Source organism: Triplophysa rosa, linkage group LG10 (assembly GCF_024868665.1).
Source record: "Triplophysa rosa linkage group LG10, Trosa_1v2, whole genome shotgun sequence".
In the NCBI taxonomy this organism is placed as follows: domain Eukaryota; kingdom Metazoa; phylum Chordata; class Actinopteri; order Cypriniformes; family Nemacheilidae; genus Triplophysa; species Triplophysa rosa.
This window is the reverse complement of record NC_079899.1, coordinates 26,649,003-26,663,877: the sequence shown is the minus strand read 5'-3', so window position 1 is coordinate 26,663,877 and position 14,875 is coordinate 26,649,003. Positions and strand designations below refer to the sequence as shown.

General features: G+C 42.4%; 1 protein-coding gene across 4 annotated transcripts in view; it reads right to left on the bottom strand.

Moving 5' to 3' along the window:
* ptpn21 (protein tyrosine phosphatase non-receptor type 21) overlaps positions 1-14,871 on the bottom strand; it is a 20,499-nt gene extending 5,628 nt beyond the window's left edge. The window contains exons 1-16 of one of the 4 annotated variants that reach the window (XM_057344871.1): positions 14,702-14,871; positions 12,227-12,524; positions 9,663-9,832; positions 9,484-9,581; positions 6,362-6,429; positions 6,201-6,271; positions 5,089-5,176; positions 4,710-4,798; positions 4,530-4,617; positions 4,053-4,132; positions 3,867-3,974; positions 3,492-3,552; positions 3,199-3,277; positions 2,238-3,121; positions 1,647-2,162; positions 319-456 (exon numbers count right to left, since the gene is read on the bottom strand). In XM_057344871.1, the coding sequence (XP_057200854.1) occupies positions 319-456; positions 1,647-2,162; positions 2,238-3,121; positions 3,199-3,277; positions 3,492-3,552; positions 3,867-3,974; positions 4,053-4,132; positions 4,530-4,617; positions 4,710-4,798; positions 5,089-5,176; positions 6,201-6,271; positions 6,362-6,429; positions 9,484-9,581; positions 9,663-9,832; positions 12,227-12,406 (2,718 nt within the window). In that variant the 5' untranslated portion in view covers positions 12,407-12,524; positions 14,702-14,871. The remainder of the gene's footprint in view (positions 1-318; positions 457-1,646; positions 2,163-2,237; positions 3,122-3,198; positions 3,278-3,491; positions 3,553-3,866; positions 3,975-4,052; positions 4,133-4,529; positions 4,618-4,709; positions 4,799-5,088; positions 5,177-6,200; positions 6,272-6,361; positions 6,430-9,483; positions 9,582-9,662; positions 9,833-12,226; positions 12,525-14,701) is intronic. The other 3 variants (XM_057344872.1, XM_057344873.1, XM_057344874.1) reach the window with 3 other exon arrangements.
* Positions 14,872-14,875: the final 4 nt, after the last annotated feature.

Below are 14,875 nucleotides of genomic sequence, written 5' to 3'. Positions count from 1 at the left end.
TAACCATCCAAATCAACTCAACCACCACCCCACACCACACACACACTTCATCCATCACAAACAACATCACAACACAACACAACACAACACAACACAACACAACACACACTTCACCCATCACGAGGAACACAACACACACACTTCACCCATCACGAGGAACACAACACACACACTTCATCCATCACAAACAACACACACACTTCACCCACCATTACAACACAACACAACACAACACACAATCCATGAGAAACGGTGTCCTCATGATATTGTCCATCACACACACACACACACACAACAGGAAGCAGTGATTGTGATCACCCTCTCATCATTGGAGGTGTTCTCGGAGTCATCTTTAGCTTCATCAGGTAAAGGCATTCTGGACAGCGTCAGGCCGTTCAGAGCCGCCAGCTTCAGCGGGCCCATCTTCTTCACCTCGGAGCGTCCTTTCTTCATACCCTGATGTGTCCGAGAGAGAGAGAGACTGTAAAGACTGAACGCGTTCAGCAGATCTTCAGAGGAATGAAGCCGTCGGGTCTGAACGGCCTGTTGGGTTGCATTCTTCAGCCTTCATGTTTAAAGGCAAGTGTTGAGACCCACCCAGACTACAAACACATGATGCACATTTCTGATCACACCACACCACACCACAGCGACTGACTTAACCTTCTCATTATTGATCATCATATCTGGGAGTGAGATTTGGACGTCTAAATCATACAACAGATCGCTGATGAGTCCAAATACTCATGAAAATAAAGCTGAACAAAGATTCTGAAAGTCATCAGTTTGATGAGGAAATGGGATTTTTTTGGGGGGTGGAACCATTTAAAAGAGAAAGTGATTGTGTTAAAACAATGATTCTCAAACTTTTCACAACAAGTGCTTTCCACTCGCCACCACATCAGACAATCACATGATTTCCACAAAAACATCAAAATAAAAGAGCATCATTTTGTAGAATTATATAAATATACTAACGTCATTTTTGATTTTTATTACTCATGTAGCAGAGCTTCGATAAGATGGAATGATCACATGATTTATGACTACCCAATGATAATAAATAAATGATGTTTAAAAATGACCGATGTGGGAGCGCTCAAACATACGACACAATTGTGCCTCTGATGACCTGAGTTGAAATCCCGTCTCGAGGTCCTGTGCTGAAGAGCGTTATATGCAGAAGAACCCTGGAAAGCTTTTCTCAAAAGCCTCAATTTGTTTCCCACAGAAGAAATGCACACGATGCAATGCACTGATGCAATGATAAAAACAACCATGTGGGGGCGAGTGAATTATCATGACGTTTTAATTTGATAGTGAACTACACCTTTCATCTCAACTACACCAGCAGGCATTAATGGAACGAGAAGCTCGCGCTCCGTTCCTGCCTTAAGTTCATCACACGAGGACTGATGGGAATATTCCTTTCCCTTGTGAGAAAACACTAACGATGACTTCAACTCACCGGGCGGCAACACTAAACATTTACTGTTCTGATCGTAACAAAAAGAGCTCACGTGACCCAAATACCACAGTAATCATGACACTCAACTCAAATCAACTGGAAAAATAACAAACATGCGCGACACCGATGAATGATGACAGAATAAGACACCAAGTGATTTTAAAGGAAGTGACCTTACCGGGGGTGGAAGTCCGTCAATGTTTCTTCTGGCGGGCGGCACATCAGAGACGGGCTTTTTAAAGACGTCTCTCTTATATTTGCATCGTCCCTGTCCGCTCAGATCGCCTTCAGATACAGAGGGCACCAGGTGTCCAGGCTCAGGGAGCGCCGGAAGCGGGCCGAGAGAATGGAGTTGGTACGAGAGAGGGACCGTGTCCACACTGTGGCTGAACGGGTAAGCGGGCGGATCTCCGAGGGGTCGACCGATGGGCGTCAGGTGATGTGCGGGGCCGCTCACTGCGTCCAGAGACCGAGGGGTGTGACGGCCGCCGTCGTCTTCGAACTCCTCTTCCTCACCGCTGCTGTGCACCAACATGGTGGCGTCGGACAAAGACTTTTTGTGACCGTAGCACACGTCGTCTTTGATGACGGCCTCCTCGGGCTTCGAGACCTCCAGAACCACGTCGACGTCGGAAGCGGCGGGCGACTTCGACCGGACGATGGGAGGCGGAGTCTCGGCTGTAGATGCAGATACCTGTTGACAGCAGATGCGGGACGTATTTTTTAGGATTCATTTCAAACGTTTACATTTTCCTAAAATCACCCCTACCTTTCTCTCTTTAAGCCTCATGTTCTCCAGTCCGTACGCCAGCCCGGCGATCTCGATGGAGTTCCTCTTGTGCATGTGCGGACGGCGCGTGGTGACCAGCGGCTCGCTCACTTCCTGCAGCGAGTGCGCCACAGGCAGGCTGTCCTCCTGAAAGGTCTGCACCGAGTGATGGACGCGGCGCGTGATGAGATCCGGGTTACTGCTGCTGACGTACAGGTGACGCGACAGATCCGGAGTGCTGTTGGCGGGTCGGGGGTGAGGGTACGGATACGGGGGCGGAGGCCAGTACACCTGATTCCTTATGATGTTGGGCGGCGGGTATTCTTGAGCCTGCTGGAGCTGGACGTTGGTGAGCTCGGGGACGCTGACGGCACCCACTACCGGCCGTCTCTCGGTGGGGTAGGGGTACGGGGAGGGACTGTGGAAGCTGTAGTTTAGATGGAACGGGTAGTGACCCGCCCCGTGCTCGCGGATCTCGGGCTGACTGTACACGAGCGGATCGGGTCGGCTGTAAGCGTAAGAGTTGCCGATGTTGAGATTGCGCATCGAATGGCTCTGACGCTCGGCGGGCGGCACCATCCCGAGGTTCTTCTGCCTCATGACGGTCTCGTAGTCGGGCGTGGCGCGGTAGGAGGGAGGAATCAGGGCGCTGTGGCGGTGCGAGGGCACGTAGTCGGGCCGCATGAGGTCACTTCCTGTGATGCTGGGATTGGAGGACATGGGAGACGGCTGCAGGTAGTGCTGGGGGTTGTTGAGAGAGCTGGTGCTCTGAGCGCTGTACACGCTGCCGTTACGGATGCGTCCGTTATACTCGTGTGGAGAGCGGTCGAGACTGGTCTGAGAATGGTAGTAGAAACCGTTCTGATTGTTGATGTAAAGATTATCTGTGGGGAACCAAAGAAACACGGGTTACGCCAGGAGCTTGAGCATCATCAGACTGTTGCGGAAAGACACGTTCTACCTTGTGATGATGTGTACGGTTCATTATAATGACCATTAAAGTGCATCTGGGGTGGCATCATGTACGGCTGAGGTTTTGGCTGCACAAGAACAACAAAAGCAGCTTTAATAAGGTGTGTACGTGAAACCACACAAACTACATAAACGAATGGGCAGATAGCAGTCTCTACGGCATGTTCGTGCCCTTTCACATAGAAACTGAACAGTGGCTTCTATACAATTAGAAACATCCAGCAAAACAAGCTCGGGTGCGAAACTGATGTGTGGTCCAGAAATGAAGGGCATTATGCTGACCAGAGACATTCTTGTAGAGGATCGTCTCCTCACCGGGTTCACAGGAGCGGCCTGTGTTTGTCTGTAATAAAACCACACAATAAAAGACACAATTCAAATCAAACATCAGCTCATATCATTCATAGGACTCATACTGACATTTTTATATGACGTTCAACAATCGATAAACTGCAAACACTCCAAATCAATCTCCTTGAAAGACATGAACATGTCACAATTTAAAGACAAAAATAAGAAATTCTTTCCCTTCAAGAGAATACTCGATTATAACATCTCATTTCATTCATTGTCGTTTTCTGAATGTAGGATGCAGCGTGACTGTGCCGTTGAGATTGACTCTAGAGAGGGATGATGGGAAGGCTTTCCCCCGCTCACCCCTTGTTAGTAGGCAGAGAGGGACGCAGGAGCGTGGGAAAGCGTGGAAATGAAAGAGTGAGAATGGACCTCTGGGAGCCGTCAGAGGACGGGCCGTCGGACGGCTCTCTGCACACAGTAAAGAGACAGAAGTGAAAGCAAAGAGACGCACAAACCACACAACACAAACCACACCCGTCCACTTACAGACTGCTGTTGTTAATTTTATAAAACTTGTGCCGCGCCAGCCACATTCTGCACACGTATTTGGACGTCTCCATGTCCTCCTGAAACACAAGAGCAGGAACATTTTGACACAATCCAATTAGTCGGGAACACAAGCTCACGTGTTTCAGAAAATATCTTTACATGCCAGTTCCATCAAATCATTGAATATTTGAAATGACGCACGCCTACAGAAGAACAAAATCATTTATTCGTCATTTTATACTTGAAGTCTTTTATAGCCGAGCATAACCTGAATACACAAATATCTCCAGTATATTTAAGATTGTATTGTCTGATTTTATAACTGTACGTTTTGGTTTTCGTGACTCTCCCATGACCCTGAGGGACCGTCTGAACAGACATGCACATGGACATATACATGACACTCTTAGTCTGGGAGTTATTTTAGGCCGAGAAAGCATGTGAGGTATCTGAGACGAGGCGGGGTGAACTTACGGCCTGGAACTGGAGGGTGTCTTCTTTGTTGGCCAGCTCCAGGGCAAAGAAAGACTTATTATGAGTCATGTTATTAATGTCATTCCACCTACAGAAACAATGACGTGTTCAAGTCAAACACACGACCAGACCTCCGGAATGAATCATGAAGCATGCGAGAGACTCGGCAAACACACATACCGGAACAAGAGAGGAGCTTTTCCATTTTTGTGTTTGACAAATATCCCGTCCAGACAGGAGCCGATAATCACATCTGTGCTCTGACTGTCCTGTTCACACACATACACACGATAGCACGAGTCACCGATGTAAGAAAAGATGACATACATTTTATAATTGCTTTGATGCATTTTCTTTCAAGCACACCTGTGAGACATGGTGACATTTCCCCACGTGATTTCGGTTCATAGCCGTGTCACGTCAATTTCTTATCTTAATGCTCACACTCATGTCGCTGTGAATGCTTCTGTATTTCACACTTTTAAATGGTCAATCCGGTCACAAGCTCCCTCCATGAACCACAAGGAGTTTCACACAAAACTAAGATGAAGGGATTTACCTTGGCCTGGATGCTGTCCTCCGCGTATCCCTCCGTCTTCTCCACCTCCTGCATGTAGAGGAGTTCAGCCTCCGGTGCGGACAGACCTCTGCTCAACACACACATCAGAAACACGCTTAACACCCTCATCTGATCTACAGTATCACTCTCATCACTTCAGGAATGTTGTCATAACACAAACACGAGGAGCGACGACCCTTCATACCTTCAGTTGTGTTCACCATCATAACCAGAATCACGCAGCAATATTTACATGCAGTGAAAAACATTGAAATAGATGAAAAATGACACACAACTGCTTTTTGAATAACACAAAACTATTTTGATAAATAACGAAAACTGTATGAACAAAACTTGAATGAATGAAATATATATACCGTTTCATCAGAACTCCAGTTAACTTCCGGTTTGTGTTCGGCTAGTGTCTAATAATATAACTATTGATATGTGATTTCATTTATGTTCATATTCATTTGCATTATTATTTTATTGCATAATAACTGTATTAAATAAACAATTTGTTGAATGTGTCCTGTAGTTCGGTCGCATTTAAAGAAAGCGTGTGGTACACTCGCAGTCCTAAATTCAAAATATTGGAGAGACGAGTTTAGCCAAGTTACGCTTCTTCTGGGTTTCTTTTGATTGTCATCAGAAATAATCTCCAGGGTTCTATTGTTTGTGAATGTGTACCGGAAGTTCAGTTGGGGTCACAAAAGTGCGCATGCTCAGTAGCGTTTTATTTTTGTTGTAAAGATGAAACCGTCTATAAGATGGCCTAATAAAAAGGCAATTCAAATCATCCCTATACTCAAGATTTGATACTGACAATGGCAAACATACATCATTAATATATATATATATATAATCTCGGATATATATGTATTGAGCACAACTGAGCTCAAGCAAATCTCACATGAACCTTCCACATAAACAGATGAACAGTTTTAGAGCCAAAAGCACTCAATTTCCTTCAGTCTGCTCGTAAAGCAGATCCCATCTCGAAGGGCGCTCATGAATTGTGGGTGTCTAACAGAAACCATCTGAATCTTCCTTGATCCTCAACGGAAAATGAAGCAGATGTGATGGATGCAGACGCGTTCGGTGCGTCTCACCTGTAGTTTTTATAGAGCGCGGTGACTTTCTGAGTGGCCTCCTCCACAAGCCTCTCATCCTGGATCCACGGCTAAAACAAGAAGAGCAGAAAGAACAGCTTTACCGATGTCCTGCTGTTATATAACTCTAATGCTGACAAACATGTTCATGCTTCACTCACCATTGGAAACAGCACAATTTTTTGAAGGAATTCCTGGGAGTCGTATCGATCGAAGTCTCCGAGGTCAGCTGTAGCCAATGACAAAACACACCTTTACATTTAGATGCGAGGCACAGGTAACAAAATGTAAAAAATAAACATGTGAGAGACAATACACATTTGACAAAAAGGACAATAGACAGTATATTGTAGGTACAGATGTGCTATATACAAATTATTTTATTATTATATTATAATTATTATATTCCAACTATTTGTAAATCGTGAGAAAATAATATATTATTTATATATACAAACCCGATTCCAAAAAAGTTGGGACACTGTACAAATTGTGAATAAAAACAGAATGCAATGATGTGGAAGTTTCAAATTTCAATATTTTATTCAGAATACAACATAGATGACATATCAAATGTTTAAACTGAGAGAATGTATCATTTTAAGGGTAAAATAAGTTGATTTTAAATTTCATGGCATCAACACATCTCAAAAAAGTTGGGACAAGGCCATGTTTACCACTGTGTGGCATCCCCTCTTCTTTTTATAACAGTCTGCAAACGTCTGGGGACTGAGGAGACAAGTTGCTCAAGTTTAGGAATAGGAATGTTGTCCCATTCTTGTCTAATACAGGCTTCTAGTTGCTCGACTGTCTTTGGTCTTCTTTGTCGCATCTTCCTCTTTATGATGCGCCAAATGTTTTCTATGGGTGAAAGATCTGGACTGCAGGCTGGCCATTTCAGTACCCGGATCCTTCTTCTACGCAGCCGTGATGTTGTAATTGATGCAGTATGTGGTCTGGCATTGTCATGTTGGAAAATGCAAGGTCTTCCCTGAAAGAGACGACGTCTGGATGGGAGCATATGTTGTTCTAGAACTTGGATATACCTTTCAGCATTGATGGTGCCTTTCCAGATGTGTAAGCTGCCCATGCCACACGCACTCATGCAACCCCATACCATCAGAGATGCAGGCTTCTGAACTGAGCGCTGATAACAACTTGGGTTGTCCTTGTCCTCTTTAGTCCGGATGACATGGTGTCCCAGTTTTCCAAAAAGAACTTCATATTTTGATTCGTCTGACCACAGAACAGTTTTCCACTTTGCCACAGTCCATTTTACATGAGCCTTGGCCCAGAGAAAACGCCTGCGCTTCTGGATCATGTTTAGATATGGCTTCTTTTTTGACCTATAGAGTTTTAGCCGGCAACGGCGAATGGCACGGTGGATTGTGTTCACCGACAATGTTTTCTGGAAGTATTCCTGAGCCCATGTTGTGATTTCCATTACAGTAGCATTCCTGTATGTGATGCAGTGCCGTCTAAGGGCCCGAAGATCACGGGCATCCAGTATGGTTTTCCGGCCTTGACCCTTACGCACAGAGATTGTTCCAGATTCTCTGAATCTTTGGATGATATTATGCACTGTAGATGATGATAACTTCAAACTCTTTGCAATTTTTCTCTGAGAAACTCCTTTCTGATATTGCTCCACTATTTTTCGCCGCAGCATTGGGGGAATTGGTGATCCTCTGCCCGTCTTGACTTCTGAGAGACACTGCCACTCTGAGAGGCTCTTTTTATACCCAATCATGTTGCCAATTGACCTAATAAGTTGCAAATTGGTCCTCCAGCTGTTCCTTATATGTACATTTCAATTTTCCGGCCTCTTATTGCTACCTGTCCCAACTTTTTTGGAATGTGTAGCTCTCATGAAATCCAAAATGAGCCAATATTTGGCATGACATTTCAAAATGTCTCACTTTCAACATTTGATATGTTATCTATATTCTATTGTGAATAAAATATAAGTTTATGAGATTCGTAAATTATTGCATTCCTTTTTTATTCACAATTTGTACAGTGTCCCAACTTTTTTGGAATCGGGTTTGTATAAATAACATATATATAGCGCAGTTTGTTAGTGAAATACTGTTAAATGCAGCTGCATCTGAAAGCCAGAGGAAGTACCACACGTATAACCAGGAAATGCCGTCTTCCTATCTGCATCTGGCATCTTTCTATCACTGTTTTTCAAGCCTCCTCAGTATTTTCATGATAAAGAAGTATTTTTATAAGGACGATGTTTGACGGGTGTTGCTTTTTTAAATGCACGTTTTAAGCGAATCAAACACGCAGTGCTTTCAGATGGAGCAGCATTTCCCACAGATCACAGAGCCGTGCTTCACGAACAAGCTGCGCATAAAAAATAATCGCAGCCTTTGCGATTTCACAATCGCAATAGCCACATCGATTTAATCACGATTCGAATGGGAATTGCGATTAATCGTGCAGCCCTACTAAATAGTAATAAAGTTGAAGACGACAGTTCCCATTATTCCACGCTCCTTCACAGCATCATCAAGCTACGCCATTGTTGTTGCTTTGAAGAAATCGGTGCGTCCTCTAGTGGCGGATTTTACAAACTGCTCCTTTAATCTTGTGATTTAAAGCAACTGCACATTTAATTTTAGAAAACATTTTGTAATGAGGGGAATTAGTTTAGCCTTTGTAACCATAATAGTTCAACATTAACAGGGTTACAAACACCTGCAGCTTTGCCGACTACCCCAAGCATTAGCATGGCGTGAAGTTTCCTTACGCAGCAACACCTGTACACAGAAACAACTTTAGTTTCGCTTCAATCAAAATGGCTGACAGCGCAAACGTGGGCATACGTGACGGCATTTCCCTGTGCGTGACACAGTCTGAAGTGAGTGATGTCAGATCTTTTTCTATATTAACACCAGACTGCAGTCAGATTTATCTTTCCCAGCAGCGTACGAGATTCTTCTCTAAAAGCGCTAAAAGCGGGCTCTCATTTTCTGCACTTACGGCCTATAGTCAGAATAAACCCTGTGATGAAATTTCATAGCTCTTGCATCAATAAACCAACAGCAGCAGCTGTCCACGTGTTATCTGAGGAATGCTCAAGACAAAGATCACGGAGGATCAAATATCCAGTACAAACTGAAAATGTTTACCGACATCAAACCCGTATCGTCTTTTACTTGATATGCATGATATTCATGTTTGTGCTGCTTTTTTGTACACAATGAAAGCAAATATGACCAGCAACTAAAGTCTCCCAGAAATAAATGCAGCCTGAGAATCAATCCCAAAATACCTTGCACAGCCAAGCTGGCCAGATGAATGGCTTGTTCAATAGAGCAAGAAATCTTTCCTTCCAGAACATCTTTCTTCAGCTGGAGATAATACTGATATCTGAGGGAGAAACAAGCAAATTAATGGACGTCAACACAAGACAGCGGAGGGAATGGTTGTGAAGGGATATTGGTCATGAACCTGGTTATCTCTTGTTGTAACTGTGTAACAGACGAGATGTAGAAAACCACTCCAAAGTAAACCGTGGACTCCAGTCCATACTTGTCCAGCTGTTTCTTCAGTGGCTTCTCTAAATCAATCCATCTCTGCTGGCTTTGTTTGTTGAAGTACCACAGGCTGAAGAACGTTATCTGAAGAATGAACAGAATTCCACACGTCAGACAGAACAGGGAAGATCATTCCTGAGTACATCCGGAGTATATTGGCGCTTTTCCACCGCATGGTACCGCCAGGTTTAGTACGACTCGGCTCGGTATAGCTCACTTCACTTCGGCTCACCTTTGCTTTTCCACAGCAGTTTAGTAGCGCTTCAAAGTGGGCGGGGATTATAAATTTATCCTCATGGTTGCGCCGCCTCTACTGCCATAGCATCATTGTGAACGCGACAAACACACGCACAACACAGGAGTATTGGAGCACATCGATGGCGGACGGCAGCAAAACAAAATACTGCCAAAATACTACAGAGTTTGCGAAATTGTACAGTAAAGAGCAGGCAATGATCATTTGGTTTCCTCCAGCACACGATGGGTAAGATAATGTAGCATTTAGCATTGCATCTAAGTACTTTAAAGCAATATTCCATGAATAAATCAAGTAAAATGAACTAAATTATTTAAGCACATGCCACATGATAAACTTTAAAAAAATCAAGAAGAAATAGTAATTTGAGCATTGGAGTTAACTTCAGGATCTTTTGAACTTTAACCCTAACCCTAAACATATGATGTACAAGTAAGTTGAGAGTTGTCTCAGCACTGACATTAGCACCATAACATATTCACGGAGTGAAGAAACACACATCTTGAGCTCTCTCATGACCTGAGCACAAGCACCGCTCTTCTGAACCATGCTAACCACCAAACTCAAAAACACAAACAGAATCTCTTCTAAATCTCAAAGACAACTGAACAATAAACACTACCAAGTCTTTCATTTTATTGTAAAGCACATAAAATATTACTTTTTCACAAAAATGACTCTCCTAATGCTGTCGCATGCAAAGCATCCTGGGAACTTCACTGCTCAGTTAGGGAAATTAACTTAAAGAATTCATGTGGTCCCACCACAAAATAATTAAATAAAGATCCTTTAAACAAGTTTAAGTGGGTTGAACATGATATAATTAAGTTGAATAATTTTTGCATTTAGAATTCAGAGATTTTTTCCAGAATTTTAATTTTGGTTAAAAAAAACAAGAACACAATTGTATTAAGTGAAGTTTACTCAATTAATTTAATGAAATCTACTATGACACAGAATCATTTTTTACAGTGCACAGGCTGTCACGTCTTTGAAGACAAACATCTTTTATTTGATTTTTATTGTCCCGTTCACTGGACTTGTTTTACGACATTTGAAAAGAACTTTGATGCCACACAGTCATTATTACAGCAATGAAAAAAGTGAAAAGAAATTCAAGTTTTAACATCTAAATTGTACAATATAATACACGACTATAACTACTCTTGATGTTAAAAATACATTTCTTGGACATAATATTTTGTAAGATAAATGTTTGATTTTACCTGCGGTTATAACCACTGTACAGCTGATTCAATCAGACTCTAGTGGACTTGACCACACAACAAAACAACTTTATACTTGCTTAAAGGGGTCATATGGCGTGAACACGTGTTGTTCTGTGTCTTTGGTGTGTTATAAGTCTCTCATGCATGTATTAGACGTGTATAATTTCAGAAATGAAAGTGTGGGAACAAAAGAGTCATTCTATGTAAAAGCGAATGCTCACCCAGACCTGCCTGAAACACCTCGTGTAGCCACACCCCCACAAATCTACATCAGTTGGTGGTCTGATTTGACTGAGACCTCCCAAATGTAGACGCAAGTAAGGTGGGCGTACCTGTCAGTACAACTGAAGAGGAACCTGATGTTCCAAATATGGTCAGAGGCGTTACATTTCCCTCACACGCTTACAGTATTCCACCAATCACTACACACTGGTGAACTGGCCAATCACAACACACCTCGATGAGCTTTGTTAAACATCTGCTCGTTTCATAGAGGCGGAGCAAAGAGGAGATACAAACATGCACGGTGTGTGGAAAATACAGCGTTTATCAACCTTAAATCCTGTTTACACATTACATCACATCTGAAACAAACCATAATATTCCTTTTAGCCGTGTCATATGACCCCTTTAATTTCCCACGCCAGTGTTGATTTCAAGTAAATGACACAGTGACAGTCAAATGAAGAAACGAGACCACTGAACTCCATGAACAAGTGTGTTTAGATGCAGAGGAGTGATAACTGGATACAGACGGTGAGAAAACGTGATTTTTAAAATCTCGCAGCTGACTGCAGTAAAACGAACAGCACATAGTTCAGGCCTAATTCTTGGCACACACGCATTTAAAGCGTCTGACAGCGTTTTGGTTGCTGTCCCAGAATGGCTGAGACTCCAGACAGTGCCAGCAGGCTAAAGTAAACACACACCCATGGTGAGTTAAGGGGATTTCTACCAGATTAAACCAAGCAGGGAAAACAACATGCATCCCACCTCTCGTAACTCCAGTCTCTGAGCGACAGCCTCCAGACACTCCTGCCCTGTGCTCTCCACCGACAGCGTGAACTCCACGTATTCCCCGTTCAGCAGCTGGATGCGGGTCACCAGGCAGCTCTTGCTGGACACCGTGTATCTCCGGGTTCTCTTGAGTTTTAATCCAAACGGAAGGGGCATGTTTCACTCGTCCCGTGGCCGTCCTTAATCAGAATGATTTGATTCAGCGTCTCTTGACAGTTAATCCATGAAGATGCGCTGGATTATACAGAGCCCCACCGGACACACGCACGGGTCCCTGGATAAAGACGAACCACATTACAAACGAGGTTCACAGACAAAACCAGAATAAACATTCAGAGGCGATATCACTACACTCTGATAAAATCATTACAGAATAATGCAAAGGTCTGGGATGCAAACATGGCTCCAAAATAGGAGCGTAACGGTTCTCGGTAAATACTTGAACCGCACGGTTCTCCACCAACGGTTCGGCACACGGTCCAACGCGCTTGGAGCGCGGCTTATCTTAAATCTGACGACGCATTTATAATGTGGTTCGTTAAAAATTATAATGCTTAAAACAGACAGAGTTCAGCTAATGCATGTTTGTCGATAGATACACATTTAATACCTACAACAAATCAAACAACGTAGACAAATTTCAAAAGGATTGACGTCTGCTGTAATATGAGCAGTCATTTCTGCTGTCATCACCCGGGTGTTGTGAGCGCGCGAGTGCAGGTGAGACCTGAACAGCACATGTTGCCGTTTAAACTACACTCATTCAAGCCTCGACAACTGAAACATTTAAGTGCAAGATGATGCAGAAGAAAACTTGAGAAGATCCGAAGCGCGCATAAGAGAAGTCTCAGACATGATGGCGCAAATATTGAGTTGTCTTTGAAGCGCTTAAACGGACAGATTCACACACGAAGTAGGTCAACATGCCCCTCTTGTCCAGTATCTTAAGAAACATAGTAGTTATGTCTTAAGTGAACGGACGAAACAGACAAAAACAGTATCAGTGTACTGGATGTGTTTCATTCCTCTTAAAGCGACAGCAGCATATTCCTGCTGTCTGTTCAAATTCAAGGAAATCACTCACTGCTTGTGACTCAATAGCTTCTGTAACTTCAATTATGATTCATCTTTATTTCATTTCTACATATGCAATGTTGTGTTTTATTTGATTACTTTAATCCATTTCTACCTTAAAATGTATATATACAGTATCTTATTTTATTTTCTGCTTTGCTCTGTTGTTTTATTGGTGCTGTTACTTGTAGCTTGATTATTTGTTCTTATTTTTATTTGTCAGTAGTCCCTTTTCCCTGAACATAGCACAAATCAAACCGAACCGAAACCGTGACTCTAAAACCGTGACACAGACCGAACCGTGAGTCATTTGAACCGTTACACCCCTACTCCAAAATATTAAAAACAAAGCCGCATAAAAGAATGAACAAAACACTTTTAACTAATATCTTTTGTTGCTCGAGTCTGTGTGTGTGTGTGTGTGTGTGTGTGTGTGTGTGTGTGTGCGCAAAGTCATATCAATACAAATATCATTTTTGGTGTAAATTCTTCTGTCAATGGGGTAATATTCTTTTATTCCACTGTTTGATGATCCATGTGTTAAATCGTGCAATACATCTGTTGCATAAACATTTAGTACATTTCTACATTTTCAGTTCTATAAAATGTTAAATGTCATTTTATTATAATAAATAATAGTGGTACCATGTTTGGTTGCTTGATGTCCCATGCAAAATTGTGGGTCCTGGGGCAAAAACACTGGAATAATTCGTCTATTAAAAGCCACGTGCAATAAAACACAATTACATGAATTTCTTTGAAGTGACAGACCACGTGTTTGCTCGAGTGCGTCACCAATAACAGTAATTCATATAACTGTGAAACAACAGGAAAACAAACACAACAAAAGCAATAAGAAAACAAACAAATGCCAGTTTACTGTACATTTATACTGGGTAAAAAAACACACACATTGTTGCACATTTGCATATTTATTAACGACGCATAAACACCACATGAATACAAACAATAAAAAAATCTGGTTTAGAGCGGAACACTCAAATTCCCATAAATTGTAGAAAAAAAGCATTTCAAGTCAATTTAAACCTTGAAATATATTATAACTGGGAGGTTTTGCTACTTAAGTTGCAATACAAACAAACACACACACACACACACACACACACACACAAAGTGTCTGATTGACTTTTAAAGCAACAAGTAAGTTAATCACAAACGCCCGCAAAACCCGAACAACCCTAGAATGAGTTCAATCACACACCGTTATATGTAAATATAGGATTAAGTGCGATCATAAATGGTGTTTAAAAACGATGATTGTGTTTTTAACAAATTACGCTATAAGAGCGCGAGACAGCTAACTCCGCTAACACTTTTGTGGGATAAATCTGTAAAAGTGTCATTCAGACAGCTTACCTGATCAATGACGTAGTTTGTTGAGTCCTTATTTTAGAACATGGAGGGTTTTAGTGTTGAAATGAAAGTTTACGATAGTCATAATCCGACATTTGGTGAAGTTTGTTTTTTTCGGGATTGACGCATGTTTGAGGTTCTTGAGGTCACGCTACAGCTGCTGCGTCACTTCCGTTG